Below are 18,385 nucleotides of genomic sequence, written 5' to 3'. Positions count from 1 at the left end.
GACACAGCCTCCCTACACTGACACATGCCCCGCAGCACTGTGCACAGACCGACAGTAGGAGCCTGCAGCTGGGTGTGGGACACATTTCACAAGCAGTGTCTGGTAGCTGTTTGCATAAGCGTTTTCATATATTTTGTTGCCTAAACTTTACATTGAGCTTAACATAAATCTTAATAAACAATACCCTAGTCCATAGTTTCTCACACATTTATTCCCCCAAGGCCCCACCTCAGCTGGCTGCCACCGTCTCCTTGATCCAGGCCAGGACACGCTGCAGGTCCACGTACACACCATACTTGGAGGCCGTGCAGGTCTTATCATAGCTAAGGATGCCAGCTGCATACCAGGTGTCATCATCAGGGTCCTGCACAGCGAAAGCACCACCAGCATCCCCGTAGCACGTATCCTCCCGCAGCTCGCTCATGCCCACGCAGAAGGTGTCATTGCTAAGGATAGGCTGGACCCAGTAGGACTCGTTCCGCGCCCCATAGTACTGCCTGCACATCTCACTGTCAGCCACAGGCAGCATCACGTACTTCAGCATGTCAGGAAAGGCAAAGGTGGCACCACGGCCCCAGCCCGAGACATAACCCACCCTCCCCGGGTGCACATAATTCTTCTGGGGCAGGCAGATGGGCATCACCTCCTCTCCGAAGACCACCTTCTGCTTGAGCTTCAGCAGGGCTAGATCCACAGCCTCTGGGTAGCCAGGGTGCAGCACCACGTGCTCAATGCCTGAGGTGGGCTGCTTCTGGCTGCCCAGGAAGAGCTGCAGCGTAGGGGCAATCTCCTCTGGCTTGGTGTTCTCACTATGATTCAAGTAGACGTTCCTGCCCGTGGTTAGCAGCCACTGGTCACTGATGAGTGTGGCCCCCACAGTGAGGTTGTGCCGGGTCACCAGCTGGCCCTGCCAAGGGAAGCTGCCCTTCCCAGCTAGCAGGCCCCCAATGATGCGCTGCATCTGCTTGGGGGGGTTCTTCGGCTTGCCACACACTGCAAGGGACAGAGCAGAGTCCTGGTGAGCCCCCTGAGGCTGGTCCTGGCCTGCAGCAGCCCCAGGGAGCAGCACTGAAGATGAGGGTTGCGAGTAGCCCCCTGCAGCCCTTCAGATGCCCAGATGGACCACTCCCAGCCCCTCACCTGCCCTGCTACTCGCAGCCCCACTGCTCTGCTCTCACCTGGCTCACAGACAGGCACCTCCTTGCCAGCTTCAGGGCTCATCCATGCATGATCCTCATCACACTTATACATGCCTTTGGAGGGAAACCAGAGTCAGCACCCCTGCCTTGCAATGGGGAGGGAGACACGGAGGTACCCGTACCCTCCCAGGGCTTGGGTGAGCATTGGTAGCTACTTGTACAGCTGCATCATCTGGCATTGGGGCAGCCCCGTGCATCACCCAGAGCCAGGGACAAGACCTGTCTCCGAGTACTATCCCCATGCCATGTGCCTCACCATCACCAGAGCCACGCAGCTGGTAGTACGGGTCACAGTGGTACTTGATCAGGTGCTCCACGTAGCCATGTTCAATGTCCGCAGGTTTTGCACAGCTCCACTCTGCAGGCAGAGGATGCTCAGCTGGCCCGGGGGACCCAGCTCAGGGCATCACCCCTCCCCAGTCCCATCTTCCCTGCCCTGCTCCCTGCCCTGGCTTTGTCCCAGCCCCAGTGCTCCCACCCTTGCCCTGGAAGGTACCGGTGGCAGCTGCAGTCTCCAGCATGGTCCAGGCCAGGCCAGTGATCAGCAGCACTGCAGGTCTGCAGGGAAGAGAGGGCATGCTCAGCAGAGAGCTCCCGACCCCTGCTCCGTAGCCACGGGCTCCACCAGGACCAAGCTCTGGCCAGGCTCATGCCCTGTCCAGGAGGCTCGCTCCCTGGGAGGGCAGAGGGCCACCCACCCACCTGCCCCTGGGGCTGCCCACCAGACACAGCCTGGAGAACTTGCCTGGGCCAGACCTGGACCCTGCTGCTGTGGAGGACAAGGCTGCAGTGTTGGGACCCAGAGCGCTCCCAGGCCCGGCGCGGGTCCTGCCACAGCCCACAGCAGGGCATAGCAGGGCCAGGTCCTCAGCCAGGAAAGCAGGACAGACACAGCACCAAGCATGTGCAGGGACACATCAGCATTGCTCACCCCATGTTCATAGCTCCCTCCTCACAGCAGCCTCCTTCTGCAGGTTGGTGCTGTTCGGGACTCCCTCCTCATCCCTTTTATTGCCTCCTCCCTCTAAGACCTCCTGACCCTGCAGTACACAGCCAGCACTTTTCCCAGCAGGAAGAGTATGAAAAGCCCCACCTGGCTCATGGCCAGCCTGGCAGAGGCTCCCCAGAAGCCTGCCAGGCCCCACAGCAAGCCAGCATGCTGAGTTCCTGGGATTTTGTAGCTACAAATATGCAGGGAGGGATCTGGCTGCAGACACCGGTGTCCTGGCACTGACACCAGCTGAGGCTCACGGAAAGCAGAGCCAGCCCCTGCCCCCGCAAAACTACCCTGTGCCACCACCTAGAGCTGTCCCCATGGAGGCACCCAGCAGCCCCGCAGGGCACAGGCAGCCACCTCAGTGCTGGCAGGTGAAGCTGGGGCCCAGCAGCAGAGTCCCATCCCATCCTGTCCCATCCCATGCCGTGCCGTGCCTGGCTCTGCTTGCAGCCAGGACGCACCACGCCGGCCACCCTGCAGAGTTGGGGCACGGTGGGGCTCAGCCCCACTAGCGACCTTGACAGCACCATCCTGGCTGCCCGAGGGCTGCAGCATGTCCCATGCCAGCTCACCGCCGGCTCCAAGGGACCGTGGCCAAGCCGGCCACTTCCCACCAGTACCCGCCCATTTCCCACTCCGCAGGCTCCAGCCCCATGCCCTGGCAGTCCCCGCACCCTTGGGAGCGGGTTGTTTGTCAGCAGAGGCAAGGGCCCAGCCCAGCCTTATGGGAACTTGTAGTGGTAATCGCTGGCCGGTGCCCAGCTGGACACAACTGACCAGCAGCAAGGGCAGAGCACAGCAGCCTGCTCCAAATGAGCCTGGTCTGCTTCCAGCCGAGTGCAACCAAGGGGCAGCATGGAGGGGAGGAGACGGGCACCCGCTTTTGTACCTACCCGAGTGCCAGTGTTGCAATAGCATCACCCCAAAACCACCTGGAGCATGCGGGCTAGACCCTGCCCTGAGCCACTGAAGGGACCTGCTGGGGGGTCTCACCAGCACCCTTCCTGCTCCTTCAGACACACCAGTCCTTCAGACTCTGGAGGGACCTCTATGTTTGGTCCCAGATGCTCCAGAAAAGGATTTTCCTGTGCTGTGCAAGCTCCTTCCCACCTCACGGGGCATCTATGCCCCTAACCAATGCAGGGGTTGACATCTCTGCCACAGCACCAGTCATACTCGTGCACCCACTTGAAATGCAGGCGGCTGGAGTCCAGCAGAGGATGCATCAGGGCTTGACAGCTCTGACCCACGAACCATGGCAGCACTTAGAAAGGTGCTGTGGCATTTGACAGGAGGCTTAGGATATAGCACTGTCCCAATGCAGCAGGCTCGTCCCTCCACAAGAGACTGCCATGCCCTGGCAGTGGGGAAAAAGCAACACGGGACTGTGCTTCGGTGTCCACCTGGCAGCCTCGGGGTTAGCTCGGGCAAAGGGACTGCCTGCAAGGTGTGGGAAGCTGCCCCAGACTGCCCATGGGGCACAGATTGCAGCCCATGTGCTGGGCTGTGGCAGCACAGGGCCATGCTCGAGGCCAGTGCCACCAGCCACTGCCATGGCAGTGCAAGGCACCGAATGTCTCCAAGCCACAGTCACAAATTAGCTGCAGAGCATGCACAAGAGTGCTGTGGGTCAAGAGGAAACTCAAGCTCATGCTCCCACAGGCATGACAGCCATCTTCAGACTGGGACAGCAAGAGCCTTGCCAGCCCCCTCCAGAGAAAGCACACCGGGACCTTGGCCAACGGAGCAGGTCGCATCCCTGTTAGAGCAGCAGTAAGCACCAACTGTCCAAAGCAGCTGCAGCTGCACGGTACTTAGTTACTGGCTGGGGTTAAGCCACAATAGCAGAGAATCTAGGGAACGAAGAGGCTGCTGTAGGGGCTGCAGAAGCAGGGGAACAGGCAGGCAACAGCCCCAATGTGAGCCGAGAGCCCGGTGAGCTGTCTCGCTCCTCCTGTAAACACGTTTGGCGAAGTGCTGTGATGCAATCCTGCTCTGCAGGGTGGGTTGCGAGAGGCTGCAGAGGGAACATTGTGTCCAGGTCAAGCCATGTTGCTCAAGAAAAGCCAGAGATGACTGCAGGAAGCCCAGGGTGAGGCAGAAGTCAACAATGAAGGCCCCAAAACCAAAGCCAACAGCCTCCAAAAGTGTGAACAAACTGGGCCTTTCTGTAACAAGTGACAGGGCGTATTGGCAGCAGTCTCCAAATATCTCCGTACCAGCAGCAATGGGAGGAAACGGTGCCCAGCACATCCCAAGAGCCCAGCCTCAGGCAGAGGTCTCTGCAAGGGGGGACCCTGGTGAGCTTTGTGTGGATCCATCCCAGAGCCCAGCTACTCTGTGGCTTCCACCACTGGGAAAAAATGCACTAACCAGGAACCACATAGAGCTGATCCCACTCAGCTGAGGAGAGCCAGGCTGTGTCCCTCTGACCCAAGGGTGTCCCCAGAGCAGCACGCAGGACCAGGTGAGCCAAACATTTATTGACACTGGGGCAGGACCCAGAGCCTGCAGGTTTGTTACAGGACCATGAGCGGAGAAGGGAAGAGAGCAGATCCTCCTGGGGAGGCTGCGGTGCCGAAGGACGGCACAGGCTGCAGGGTCCCTGGCTTGGGGGTCCCATGGGCCTGGGCAGCAGCACCAGGGAAGGGGTGCCCCTCCATGGGGAAGTACTACAGCAGGAGCCAGGGCACAGGACTGCCTACAGTAGCACACAAGGCTGTCCCCTCGGGGCCTTCCTCACTGCCCAGCAGAGCCTTGTGCAACCCAGTGCTGGTTTCTGCTGCAGAGCCCAGCCCACAGGAAAGCCAAAATACGGCCCTAGGCAGCGGCACTAGCATGAAGGCCCCCTCCCCAGCCCACCACCAATGCAACCCAATTCATCCATCACTGACCCTTCACAGGGTCACAGCCTGTCCAGCACTGGAATCAACAGTCCCTGCTTGGCCATGGCTCCTCCTGGCTAGACTCTGGCTCTGCAGTGTCACCACCGGTGATCTGCTCCGACTGCCTCCATGACATTCTTGAATCCCTGCTTCCTAATCAGGGCCCACGTGTGTCAGCAGGGCCCGCAGTGCCACTGCTGGTGCACCAGGTGCACATTGCTGCCCAGGGCCACCCTGGGAAGGTGCCTGGCCCCTCACTCACCTCAGCAGCTCCTCCAGTTCCCGCTTCACCATCCCCACCACCAGCGGCCCGTGGTACACGAGTGCTGTGTACATCTGCACAAGCGAGGCTCCAGCACGGATCTTCTCCAGGGCATCATGACCACTGCTCACCCCCCCCACCCCGATGATGGGCACCTGGCCTGTGGGCAGGCACAGGGTCAGGACAGCATGGGTGACGCCAGCATATGCCCCAAGCCCTGCTTTGCCCCTACCTTGGGTGAGGGAGTACATCTCCCTGATGGTTTGTGTGGAGAGCTCCCGCAGGGGCTTTCCGCTGAGGCCCCCAGGCTCTGTGCGCTGCCTGCTCCGGAGGGTGCTGGGGCGGCTCACGGTGGTGTTGCTGACAATCAGCCCGTCCACACCTAGCTGAGGGGTCAGTAGCAGGACAGAGCTGCCACAAGCCAGCCCCAACTCCTCACCAGGCTGCCAGATCAGGACCCCCCAGCACATGCCCCAGCAAAATGTGCAGAGACAAAGCAGCTGCCCCTCACTGCCCAGACCACCCCCAGGGTCTGGGTGAGACACACGAGCCCTCGCAGACTCAAGAGCTACCCGGGACACCATCCCTATGGCAGCCAGGGAGCTGCCAGTCTGCCCATCCCTTCAGAGGGAGACTTTCCAGGAGCACGGCGGTCCTGCCCCCACACTGTGCGAGGTGAGGCAGGAGGCCCACCAGCCCAGCTCCGTGCCAGGCTCCCCTGCCCGCCTCTTCACCTCGCAGACAACGCTCGCTATGTCCTGCTTGTCCTGCGTGGTGAGGTCAGGGGCAATCTTCACCAGCACAGCCGGCTTGTGCTCGCAGGGAAGCATGTCCCTCTCTGCCAGTACCTGTGGGGGACATTTAGGGGCACAGAGCAGCAGTGGTGGTGAGGGAACAGCTCCTGCTCCGGACTGGCCACCCACAGGTGGCACAGGAACAGGCCCTGCTCTCCCGACATGGCACTACCACTGGGACAGGCACTCTACAGCACAGGGCATGGGGCATGCAACCCACGCAGGACCATGGCGACTGCCAATGCCACGGGGTGGGTAGCTGGCTGCCCCCTTGCAGGAGCCGAGTGGAGGGTAATGCCTCACTGCTCATATGCCCTTTGCTGGAGCACTGTGACCTAGTGAACCCCGTATCAGCAGCTGCTCAGGGGACATCTTGGTAGCTCTGCCTGCTGCTGCAGGGAGCCACCACGCTCCTCCCTGTGCTGGGGCAAACGCAGTGGCTGGAGCAGAGCAAGTGCTGCCAGGGGACAGCATGCATCCAGTGCTGTAGCTGTGGGCCAGGCTGGCTGTGAGGGCCACTCACCTTGGTCAGCAGGTCCCGCAGCTCAGTCTTGCCCTGCAGGTCCCGCAGCCCTGGGGTGTTTGGGCTGGACACATTCACAACCAGGTAGTCAGCCAAAGGGCCCAGCATCCGGACCCCAGCCACGTAGTCAGCTGTGGCATCGGTAGAGCTTTTGTTCTTGCCCAGGTTGACTCCAAGGGGCATCCCCGCTGCAACACAGACACAGCTGACTGAGGGCAGGAGGGCCAACTACCACCTGAGGGGCCAGAGCGACCAACAAGGGAGGCTCCAGGACCAGCTAAAAGCAAGATGAGGATATGCAGCCCACGTGTTTCACGGGTTGGGCCTGGGACCATTATGCAGCCATAGAAGCATGACCACAGCTGCCCCAGTAAGCACCTTGCAGCACTGCAGCCTCCAGCCTGGCTGCCCACTAGAAGTTACCCTTGGAAACCACCCAGATGGGCCCTGTTGGCTCCAGCTAGTCTCAGCAGACATGTCCTGCCCAAAGCAGCAAGCACAGCCTCCATCACAGAGGAAATAGCAGAGAAAGGTGCCTGGGCCACAGTCCCAGGTGGGGAGATTACAGCCCCAAAAGGCTTCCTGCTGCCTGAGCACAGCTCACTCTGGCCAGGGCCCTCCTGTGCCTGGACGCTGGCATTACACACCCTTCCTGGCCTACAGCTACCTGGCAGCCCCTAAACCCACCCTGCAGACCCCAAGAGCAAAGGCTTAGAAGCTTGTCTCACCACCAGTGAGCCTGAGCTGTGTCTCCTGGCGGGCCCGCAGCCTGCGCTCCACTGCAGCGTGCCCGTGGCTGTTGAACCCATACCTGCTTCAAAACAGACAAGGCTCGGGGCCGGGCCGGTGTCCACAAGCCCCAGCCAGGACACATGAGTGACACAAGACAGACACACGGTCTCTGCAGCTCTGCTCAGCACATGCCACCGCAGCCCAGACCACCGAGCCAGGACCACCCAAATGAGCCCCCCCCCCCCCCGGTCTCTGGGACACCGCAGACCCCACCTGTTAATGATTGCCTCGTCCTCCGCCAGCCGGAAGACCCTGGGTCTGGGGTTGCCCTCCTGGGGCTGGGGTGTGACCGTCCCCACTTCCACGAAGCCAAACCCAATCTTGTACAGTCCATCCACGGCCTCGCCCTGCTTGTCGAAGCCAGCCGCCAGGCCCACCGGGTTGCGGAACCGCTGCCCGAGGACTCGCACCTCCTGCAGGGCCAGGGCTGGGTAAGCATCAGCAGCCGGGAGGGCCAGAGCCCACCAACCCCTGGAGCAGCCCCGGCCTCCTCCCCTCCCTCTGCCCCGCAGGGTGTCCTCATTGGGTGCCTGTCCCCCAGGGGACCCACGACTCCTGCCGGGGCCATCCCCCGGGCCACCCCAAGAGCCCAGCCGGGCCGCACTGGGTCCCCCTGGGACTCCCCCCCACCCCCTGTAATCCCCCCGCCAGCTCCCCCATCTTTCCCCGCAGAGCCGCACCAGCGCGGGGCCGTCAGGGCGGTCGGTCGGCAGCAGCCCCAGGGCGGCGGCGCGCAGGGCCAGCCCGTGGGCGGCCTCGGGAGGAAGAGCGCGGAGCGCAGGCATCACCGCCGCGTACAGCCCCTCGTCACCCGCCGCCAGCGCCGAGCCCAGCAGCAGCCCGCAGCCTCCCAGCGCCAGCGCCCGCAGCCGCCCCTGCGCCAGGGCGTCAGTAGCGGCCTCCTACCCTGTACCGGCCGGCCCCCATCCCGCATCCCCTACCGCAGCGGCTCCCTACCCTGTACCGGCCGGCCCCCATCCCGCATCCCCTACCGCAGCGGCTCCCTACCCTGTACCGGCCGGCCCCCATCCCGCATCCCCTACCGCAGCGGCCCCCCAATCCCACACCGGTACCCCGCCCCAGCACTGCCCCCCATCCCATACCGCTTCCCGTCAGCTCCTCGTTACCGGTAGCGGCCCCCGCCCCGCCCGCACCCCATACCGAGAACCGCCCCTCATATCCATCCCATCCCGCTACCCCATCTCGTCCCAGCCCCCCCGCCGCCCCGGGGCCCGCCGGCCGCTCACGCGCAGCGGCGTCGCCATCCCCCCAGCCCGCCACGCGAAGGAGCACTTCCGGGAACCCGCCCCGCAGACTGGCGGAAGCCGCGCAGCCCCACCACTAAGAGCGCAGCAGAGGCGGGACGTGGAGCCGGCCCGGGCCAATCGCGCAGCGGCGGGCAGGCACGCGCCTCACTGCGCCGCCCGGCCCGCGCCCCCGCCCTGCAGGATACGGCCACGGCCCGCACCGGCAGCGGGGAGGGCGCTGCTGCGGTGCTGGGATCCCCCGACCACAAGCACCCCGCAGGCCACAGCTACTCACGAACCCAGGCTTTATTAGGGACCAACCCCGAAGATACAAATCAACCGAAAACTCCGCTGAGGAGTCGTGCGAGTTACTACAAACAGCGTACGCAGAGGAGAGCCGGCCGCACACCACCATCTGGGGTAAGCAACATCGGTGCCTCGACCTCAGCTCTGAGCCAGAAGGCCGGTGGCATGCGCTGTGCCACTCTGCTAGCCCACCGCCCGGCCAGCTCGCGCTCCCAGTGCTGCCATCCTGTGAACGGGGAACAGAATCCGGCCAGGAACGTGGGAGCCATGGGGAGCCCCAAGAGTCCGGTGGGAGTGAAAGAGGACATCAGACGACCTGCAGCCAGATGCAGCAGGAGCCAGGGAGATGGCAGAAGTGCCAGCATCCTGCACAGCCACAGGGCCTTATCTCCTCATAACTGCATAACTCCCTGCTTCAGTCCCAATTAGTTAGAACTCTTACCAAAGGGACGTAATCACCCTTGCCATCCAGGCCATAGAGCATACAGGGGCAACTTGTGGATGCTGCTGCCCTTGGGAGCACCGGGGGAGAGGAGAAAGGGCCATCCTACCTCAGCCTTCACCTCCCTGCTCTGAGGCAGGGGGCACAGTGCCAGAACATCAAGCACAGCTTTCATGTATAGCTACCCGGAGTGACAAGGGCTGTTCCCTGCTCCAGTCTCACAAGATTCCCCACAGTTCGCCTCCTGGAGCGACAAAGATCAGGAAAGCAGCAGCACTTGCTTTAAGTAGAGCAGGAAGACAGCTCAAAAAGAGGAGTGCATTCATTTGAGGTTAATACAGGAAACCAATTTCAAGGGGAGTCCATTTCAGAGAGGAGAAGCTGTCACAGCTCCTGCCCCTCACTCTGCAGTTACAGCCCAGTCGGTTTTATGTTTTCTTCTTTAGCTCCTCAAATCTCCGAGAAAGATCATCAAAGTCAATGTCTTCAGAGGCAGAAGAGTTGGCGCCAGTAGATGCTGTTGGCAGCGTATCTGGCACAGATGGTAATTCAGGCAGGACAAAGTTATCGAAGGTATTGGGAGCTCCAGCTTTTGGTTTAGGAGAGGCTTCTGGCTTGGGGCCAGGCCCTGTTTAGAGTAAGAGAAATACCACTTCACCCCACCATCACCACCCTCTCATCAGGCCAAACAGAGACACACAAGAAAAAGGTCCTTCTACCAAGAAGGCAGTACCAGTGGTCATGCATCTCCAGCTACACATAGTCAAGGGGGAAACCCACAACATTTCAGACGTATAAGGCTGCAAGGGGCTGCAGCAATAGCAGACCTAGACTGGTGACCCTATCCTATGGCTGCCTTAGACAGAAAATCCCCCTCTGCTGCCCACAGCCAGCTGCAGGTGGGCTGAGGCTCCCACATGCCTGTATTGACTGGACTGCAACATGGGCACTCAAAATCCCATTTTCCTCCATTCCAACACCTCCTAAAGACACACGCAGGTATCACATGCTTTCACTCAGCTGAAACGGAAGCATACAGCCAGATCGAGTGCACCCACAGGCCTACCCCAGTGCACCCATAGGCTTACCTTCCTCAGCACACATCACCAACTCCCCAGAGGACTCCATTAGTTCACTAGAAATCCTTGCTGGAGCTGGCAAGAGCTTACTTCCTTTCAAAACCCTCTCCGCTCTCATCAAGTGCTAGAAATAACGAGCACTTTCAAAACACACATAGCAGAACCACACTGTACATGGCAGGAGAATTTTGTTATGACACAATTAGGATGCATGAAGCATCTCATAAGCCTTTACGCTGATGGACCAAGGAATAACTGCTATCCCTACTAGTCCTGCCCTGCTGTATGCAGCCTCAACACTGATGTTAATACAAACCTATCTACCCTCTTAGTGCTTATTTCTTTCATACTGTTGCTGCAAAATAGTATTACACTGTGTAAAAATATACTATCACTCAGAGCTGTTGCTTTCTTGTTTTATCCTGCAGCACCCTATACTTGGTCTGACCAGACAGATTAAGCTGGAGAACCGGTATTGACTTCAAAGTCAGAATCCAGTTCTTGAGTATCCCAGTAGAAGTCTGGATCCTCCCTGTTTTGAGAAGATACTCCCCATTTCCATCAGAGTCCTCTCTGAACTCAAATGCTGCTCTCAAGATGTGTCAAGTTCTACACATTGTTCCCTATATGGAAAGCTTCCTCCCAGGGACACTAGGATCCCAAGCTAAAAACAGCCCCTAACCACCCTAGGTTTCCCATACCTCTTGACATACTCACCAGCTACTGGCACAGAAGCGTCCTTGTCAGCATTAGGCTCATCAATCTGAAAAAGACTTTCAGTTACTACAGCTCGCTCTCCTACCAGGCACAGGATCACATAGGTGCATAGGCACTGCTCATGGGCAACAACAGCCACACCCACATACCCTGCTCCTCCCCAGGAAGGCAGACAACCCTGGCTCCCAGCACCCTCAGAAGAACATGCCTCTCTTCCCAGGAAACGGATGTAGTGCTTCAACTCTCCTCTCTCCCTGCTCATTAAAGCAGCTTCACTGGCCATATTCTGGAACTGGATAAACAGAGCACATCCACTAGCTGGTCTGAAACATTTATCAAGGACTTAAGTGGGAGAAGACTGCCCTCTTCATGTAATCACAGCTACTGCTTCCTTTCTTTTATAAGGACAGGTCCTTGTAACCAGTAGCAAGGTATGAAGTGACCCCATCTCAGCTCTTGGTCCGATGGGGACAAAGGGCCATGGCACGGTCAGCTGCACTGGTATAACTCCTCATTCCCTGCAGGCTGCAGTCAGCGGCATCTAGCCCCATCTCCTGGACACGCAAGGCTGCTGTGCAGCTAGTACAAGGTGTTAGCACGTACAGCTGCTTCGCTATGCTCATCCCTACTCAGGATACTGCAAAAACAAGCAGCACATCACTGAAAGCATGGTCACAAACAGCAGCAACAAAGACACAGACAAGCACATAAAGAGAAAGCTCCAGGCTCTCCTTCGTTGTCCCCAAGGAGTAAGAAAAGTCTGGGAAAGGAAGAGTCTTGAAACGTACATCATCTGGGTGAGCTAGAATTGTCATCCAGGCTAACGATGAACTAGTTCAAAAGCCATGAACAGACTGAAGGTGATACACTCTTCATGGTGTGAAAAACAAGATTTGTGGACTATTTGCTAACTGTTTATCATAATTTAACAATGCAGTAAAATAAGCTTTGGCTTTCTTTTGCAGACAAAGCACACAGCAGAATGAGGAACATCTCCTCACAAGTCATTCTCCCATCACATGCGCTCAGTGATTCATCATGCCCATAGGCAAGGCCAAGCACCGCTCCAAAGGTTGACAGCAGTGTGCTTAGTGAACATTTGCCTTTCCCGTGGCTACCACTGCACTCTTTTTGAGGTTTCCTCTGTTGCCCACAACAGTGTTTCAGCTCAGGCACTTACGGACTCGTAGGTTGGTGGGGTTGCCGGAATTGGTGGTGGATGGATGTTAGTGAAAGGCTGGTAGGTCCCCACTGGCAGGTCGCTGAAGTTCTCCTGTACAAAGAGATTATAGTCATGCACCAGACTACTCACCTGCGAGTCACCATGCGACACAATACAACAACTGCAGCTGTAATGGGAGTCAAGAGAAAGTAGTAGTCTAAAATAAATGCAGGCAAGTATCTGACCCGATGTAGTTTATACTCAAGACTTGAGAAACTTTTCCTGGAGCAACCAGATCCAGCTACCAGAACTACGGGTTATTATGAAGAACCAGCATGATTAAACACTTCATCTTTCGAGGCACTGGAAGTACCAGGACAAAAAGGGTAATATCCTGCATTAAGCACACTTGAGCTATTCCTCCACGAGTGCCTCCAAGACCTATTTATTTTTTAATAAATATATATGTATTTATGCCTGTGCCAACAGCCAGCTGATGATACATGTCCCATATTTTCCACAAAACACACTGCAGCATTGCTGGGACCATATTAAGACTCCAAGCCATCCCACTGTTCTGCCACTCTCCGGTCTACACAGACATCTTATAAATTACTGAATTCAAAAAACTGCTCTTTTCAGCTCCCACCTTCCACCCCCATAAATTATTTCCAAGAACCACTGACCTGGTCCCCTTCCCTTGTAGGTCTGAAGGCACGGCACTTCCTCATTTTTCTATGCTGTTCCCACCCCAGAAACTCACCTTATTTCCTTGACCGAATCTTGGCACACTACCAGCCTACTCATTTCAAAGTGCAGCTCCAACCCCTGGTCACAAGCCTGGCAGTCTGCTGACTGCCTCAGGAGTTAAGTCTGGACTCCTCTGTTTTCTGAAGGCAAAGAGGACTGGCTGGAGAACAGGGGTAGGAACCTCCACAGTGAAGAAGCAACATAAAGCTTCAGCTGCACTGCTAACAATTGCCATCCCACACAGTCTCACACCAACATGATGGCCCTGTGACACACCAAGCTGTCAGGTACAGACACTTCCCAGTCAGCAAGCACAGGGCTAAGCAGCACAGCTGGAGTCTTCCACAGGAAAAGGCAATGCTCAAAGCAAAGGCACTTACCGGTCCCTTTGGAGGCGGATAGGAGAAGGGTGGATTTGGTGTTGGCATGGGCATAGGCATCATCACTGGCATGGGCACTATTCCATCACGACCAACCAGCGGGGCTGTAAATCCACCACCTCCTCCCCCTCCATGGCCACCCTTCTTCACATCATCCGTGAATCCCACGTCAATTAGAACTGCCTCTCCACCCGCAGGGGCTTCAGCCTGGAGAGGATGAAAGAACTCTGCTCACCAACACATCTCTATTCTGATCGCAGCGCTCTGAACACCATTTGTCACTGGACAAGATGGAACACAAAATGGACAGAACAGACAGCAGCTACACAATGATATTAACGGGAATCAGAAAGGGAAGCAGACTACAGCACAACTACCTAACACAACATGCTGTAGGGCTGTGGGAAGGAGCAGGGATCATGCTACACTAGATCTGTCTAGAAGATACCAAAGCACAATCACCACTAAGTTTGTTGGAATGCCACAGCCCTGTGCTCTGGAAGCCCACACAGCACAAATGGGACATTTCAGCCACTGGAACACAGAAGGAAGCTCCAGACTTGCAGGTGCCTCACTCACCATCACTACCGAGTCAGGCTCATAGGGTACGTTGTAGTTCTTGGCAATCTCGATGAGGTATCTCTCCACCAGAATCTTGGGTGGTGCCTCCACACTCAGCTTGTGCATCAGCTGGAACACAAGGGTACAGAGGCACTCAGTAGGACTGGGGGAGAGCAGTTCTGTCCCAGCCAGGGCCACACACTGCAGGGAGCACAGTGCAGCTTTGGGGAGGCCTTTTGCCCTAGCATGGCACTGCCACAGAGGAGGCTGCTGGCAACCATAGGCCAGGGCTCCATGTGCTCTGCTTCTCTCCATCCACAGCCAGCACAGCAGGGCCCCATCTGCCAGGGACCTCCCACGCTCTAATGCAGGCAGGCCCCCAGCAGCACAGCCAGCCCACACTGCTCTGCAGTGAGCCACAGGCATCAGTCACTGGTGACAGAAAAAGGGGCAGAATGCCACAGCAGGCGTGTCTGTTCTGCTAGTTCCAGCTGTTCTACCAGTTCATTACCCTGTCATTAACTGTCCCAATCTGGTTTGTCCGGCACAGCTTCCCATACTCCTTGCTGTACTTGGCACACAGCTGGTCAGCAACCTGTAGCAGGAGAGAAAACTGGGAAAATGCACACCTTCGCTTTCCCCCATCATACACTGTGCACCTGCTGCAGCCTGTAAAGCTGCCCACCCACCTACCCACCTCCCTACCTCCCTCCCCAAATCATCCTCATTTCTGTCACTGAGTGTCCCAGCTGAGAAGCCTCAGCCATCCTCAATGCTCCAGGGACACCTATGCTGGGGTCTCTGTCTGCAGGGCCCATAAAAACAGGTAATCTGCCTTAGCAACACACAGTCCCAGACAAAGGCCTCCACCAGCTTCTGGCAGGGTCACCCCCACCCTGCACACATAATACCCCTCAAACAACCCTACTCACAATCTTCAACTCTGCCACTTCTGACTGGAGTCGTGGTGCAGCCCAAATCAGTGTGGACACTGCTTCTGCCAGGCCAGAGTCCAGCTCCCTGAGGGCAACAGAAGACAATCCTATCTCCACACCAAGCACCTAGTCTTTGCTGCCTTCCATCTCCTTAAACTTAAAGACCCCATCCTCCATGCTGGGCTCCAGAGTCTTCCCTGCCTGGGGAAGACAAGGTCTCTGAGCCCCTAGGACACCAAGACAAACACAGGTGCCCTTCTGTGCGCCAGGTGTGCCCCCAGCAGAACCCCTTCCTGGGCCCAGGGGGCCTGGACTCTCTCCCACAGCACACCCTCTAGGCCAGAGCTTACTTCATGGACTGAATCAAGCCAAAGCGGGCTAGCAGCAGATCGCAGTACAGCTCCAGGATCTCCATGGCTTCCACAAGGTAATCTTCACGGATGATGTGCTCCACACGAATCCTGGCACGCTCATCTTTTCCAGCTGCCAGATAATCTGCAATCTCCTTCCTTGCCTTCTGGGCCAGCTCAGCTATAGCACATATCCAAGGCCAGTCACGGTACTGGCAAGGGCTGCTGCCTCCATACCCACCCACAGTCCCCACCACAAAGCTTCAATCTCTCTCCTTCATCGAGCCCCTGCAGCACAAGACACTCACTCAGCCATGGCTTTGTGGAGCCATTCTGTCTAGGTTTTAGCACACTAACTCACAGGAGAAAGGTGTGTGGGCTTTTAGCTGCTACAAACACTCCTCTATCTTCAATTTCTCTGCAGAGTCAGTCAGAATCATGGATCTTATCTGTGTCTGGGCAGGGCAGGACAGCACAGCTGGGGAGAGTCTCCTACAGCACCCAGGAAGTTCCCCAATACGCTGTGACCACAGAAGGCTCAGGAAATTTTGCCCTGGGGCAAACTGACATGTCCCTCCACACAGCTCACAGCTACCACCCCATGCACCCCATAAACTGCACTCTGACATACCTGCCAGGAAAGTGGACAGAGGCCACATTGTGGCCAGCCTGCTCACCCAGGTACTCACGCACTGGCGCAGACTACAAGGCCTGGGTCCAGCAAAGAAGAGCAAAAGGCTACTCCATACTCAGCCCATGAGAGCACCCAGATTCCAGAAAAACCTTCTCCTCATGTCTCCTGAGCCCCAAAAGCATCCTGGATCACAACTGCCCCTCAAATACTCACTCTTCTTCTTCTCCAGCAGTTTCAGGCGATTGATGACAAGGCGCAGGTTGACTCGCAAGCGCTCAGCCTTGAACCCAGAACCCAACATGATAAACACTTTCTGTGAGAGAAGAGGCAAAAAAGCTGTTGGTCAGAAGGACACCAGTCACTGTTTTACTCAGGAGGGGATGACAACACCACACCCCTGAATTCTCCAAACAAATACACACAGGCCTGCTGTGCATCTATGTGGTTATTTACGAGTGACTGGACCTGCAGCACTCATCGTTCCCTTTCCCACTTTACAACCCTGAATCTCACCAACAGGGAATAGAAACTTCCTGGATATTCCCATTCTGAGAGACTGAATCTCAGCCCCAGAAACAGGTATAAGATGATCAAAAACTGGGACTACTCCATAAATAGCAAGAGAGTTAGAAAACATGCTAACCCAAGAAGTTAAAGGCCTGGGTCTATTTAATCTAGGTAATTGACACTAGCCACTGATGTGGATACCAGAGTACAGTAAAGTTTTAAGAATGTTAGACAAAACCTGCCAACTGTGGTCTAGGAAAATGTGATTGTGCCTCAGTTCATTAAGCTGAGCTTGCTGAAATGGTATTTTGCGGTTCCATTCAGCTCTAGATTTCCAAGAAGCCCAAATGAAAAAAACAACTCGGATGCCACAATAAACAGCATAGCTGCTAGAAGACAGGCTTTCATTCCCTTACTTCAGGTAACGGAAATAAACCAATGCCTCAAGATGCCACCTATGACAACTATCACGCAGTCAAATCCTCTTTCTGTGATTTCATTGACAAAACCACATTTTTAAGGAAACATGATAGTCAACTGCAAGAACCAAGCCAACTTCTGTCCTATCAATACGCAAGCTGTAAACCAGCTGTACAAACCACCCAAGGACTGTACAAGCTAAGGTTGTAACAGCTCTATCATCAGAAGGACAAAGTTGCCATTCCATATTCCCCACACTCTTCCTGCTTACTGAACACATGCTCTGGTACTTCTCCAGTCTCTCATGAGCCAATTCAACTCATTCGGCCTACAGAAAACTAATTCAGAGACATTCTTTTATTACAGCATTTTGTTACGCCAAGAACTGTTCATCAAAAAATGCTTCCTTAAGAGCTATCACATTGAAGGACCTTGGCTTGTACCTGAAGGACACTGGAGCAGACTTTTGGACAGTGACAGCATTTTGTGTATAAGAAGTGGTTCACATAAGATTTATCACTATGAAAGCTGATCTATTTACATCAATACAGTTATTTCAATGATGCACAAAATCAACCAAGCTCAAACCCCACTGCTACAGAAGTATATATGCACGACGTAAATCTGATGCCACAAAAGGTAATTTTTGCCTTTCTGTAACTGTTATGTATTCCTACAATATTAAATAATTTTACAGTGCTGCAAGAAAGTCCCAAGCGTGAGTTGCAATGTCTTTGTAAAAGTACCTATTAAATAACTGATTAACAAGCAACCTGTTTTAACAGATTAAATCAAAATACAGCCATTAAGTAGCAGCCAGCTCACCAGCCGTTCTTTTACACCCTGCTGTTAGTCCAAACAGTTTCCTTGACCCTTCTCCCCGCAGGCGGGCTGAGAGCCGACACCATCCCCTGCCCGTACAGCGATCGGCCCGTCGCTGGGGCGGTGTCCAGCCGCATTAAGCAGCCGGCGAGACGCAGTTGCGCAGCTGCACAGCGGCCGGGGCCAGCCCAAGGAACGGCGCAGGACAGCTCGGTTTAGCGTCACCGGCGCCACTGGGCCCCGATGAGCCTGGGGGCGCAGATACCCTCCTCCGCTGCCGTGCCCAGCGAGGTGGCGCCGAGGGACCGTCCCACAGGCCTGCCCTCCGCCCCGCCAGTGATCACCTGGAGCAAGGCACCCACCTCGCTGCCAGCCACCCACCTTCCCAGCCACCGAGCGCGGCCACCGCTGTCCCAGCCCCACTCACCGGCCGCGCAGGCTTCAGGCACTCAAAATGGAGGATCCCTGCCGCATCACCTCACGGCGTGCGGAAGGATCTACGGTGCCGGCACTCCCCACTCCCCGTCCGGGACACGACCGAGCTGGCGCGGCAGCTGTGGCGGCAGGACCCCGCGAATAGCCTTCCCCACCGACGTGACAGTGTCCGGGGAACGAAGCAGC

At 56.6% G+C, this 18,385-nt stretch overlaps 3 protein-coding genes across 8 annotated transcripts; all 3 read right to left on the bottom strand.

Annotated features, from left to right (window-relative positions):
* Positions 1–171: 171 nt before the first annotated feature.
* On the bottom strand, positions 172–6,790 carry LOC308053648 (haptoglobin-like). 3 transcript variants are annotated; one of them, XM_080365171.1, is made up of 5 exons: positions 1,945–2,124; positions 1,696–1,757; positions 1,456–1,557; positions 1,179–1,253; positions 172–993 (listed from the first exon to the last, which is right to left on the bottom strand). In XM_080365171.1, exons 1-5 carry the CDS (start codon positions 2,049–2,051, stop codon positions 230–232), a joined length of 1,110 nt encoding a protein of 369 aa, XP_080221297.1. In that variant the 5' UTR covers positions 2,052–2,124; the 3' UTR covers positions 172–229. The 3 variants fall into 3 exon arrangements, with proteins under 3 accessions (XP_080221297.1, XP_080221299.1, XP_080221298.1); XM_080365173.1 differs by lacking the exon at positions 1,945–2,124 and adding an exon at positions 6,661–6,790 and having other exon boundaries at positions 174–993; XM_080365172.1 differs by lacking the exon at positions 1,945–2,124 and adding an exon at positions 2,131–4,532 and having other exon boundaries at positions 174–993.
* Positions 4,660–9,614, bottom strand: DHODH (dihydroorotate dehydrogenase (quinone)). Of its 3 annotated transcripts, XM_080365151.1 has the most exons (9): positions 8,700–9,614; positions 8,133–8,327; positions 7,666–7,865; positions 7,389–7,471; positions 6,661–6,848; positions 6,078–6,191; positions 5,576–5,729; positions 5,344–5,503; positions 4,660–5,234 (listed from the first exon to the last, which is right to left on the bottom strand). In XM_080365151.1, exons 1-9 carry the CDS (start codon positions 8,715–8,717, stop codon positions 5,180–5,182), a joined length of 1,167 nt encoding a protein of 388 aa, XP_080221277.1. In that variant the 5' UTR covers positions 8,718–9,614; the 3' UTR covers positions 4,660–5,179. The 3 variants fall into 3 exon arrangements, with proteins under 3 accessions (XP_080221277.1, XP_080221276.1, XP_080221278.1); XM_080365150.1 differs by having other exon boundaries at positions 5,344–5,729; XM_080365152.1 differs by lacking the exon at positions 8,133–8,327 and having other exon boundaries at positions 5,344–5,729.
* A 137-nt stretch (positions 9,615–9,751) lies between these two features.
* Positions 9,752–18,341, bottom strand: IST1 (IST1 factor associated with ESCRT-III). Of its 2 annotated transcripts, none has more exons than XM_080365174.1 (10): positions 18,192–18,341; positions 16,229–16,328; positions 15,382–15,562; positions 15,029–15,116; positions 14,608–14,691; positions 14,115–14,225; positions 13,536–13,742; positions 12,424–12,516; positions 11,244–11,289; positions 9,752–10,075 (listed from the first exon to the last, which is right to left on the bottom strand). In XM_080365174.1, exons 2-10 carry the CDS (start codon positions 16,314–16,316, stop codon positions 9,876–9,878), a joined length of 1,098 nt encoding a protein of 365 aa, XP_080221300.1. In that variant the 5' UTR covers positions 16,317–16,328; positions 18,192–18,341; the 3' UTR covers positions 9,752–9,875. The 2 variants fall into 2 exon arrangements, with proteins under 2 accessions (XP_080221300.1, XP_080221301.1); XM_080365175.1 differs by having other exon boundaries at positions 18,146–18,220.
* Between the last annotated feature and the right edge of the window lie 44 nt (positions 18,342–18,385).

This window comes from Falco punctatus (assembly GCF_963210335.1).
Source record: "Falco punctatus genome assembly, chromosome: 14".
Lineage (NCBI taxonomy): Eukaryota > Metazoa > Chordata > Aves > Falconiformes > Falconidae > Falco > Falco punctatus.
This window is presented reverse-complemented; position numbering and strand designations above follow the sequence as displayed.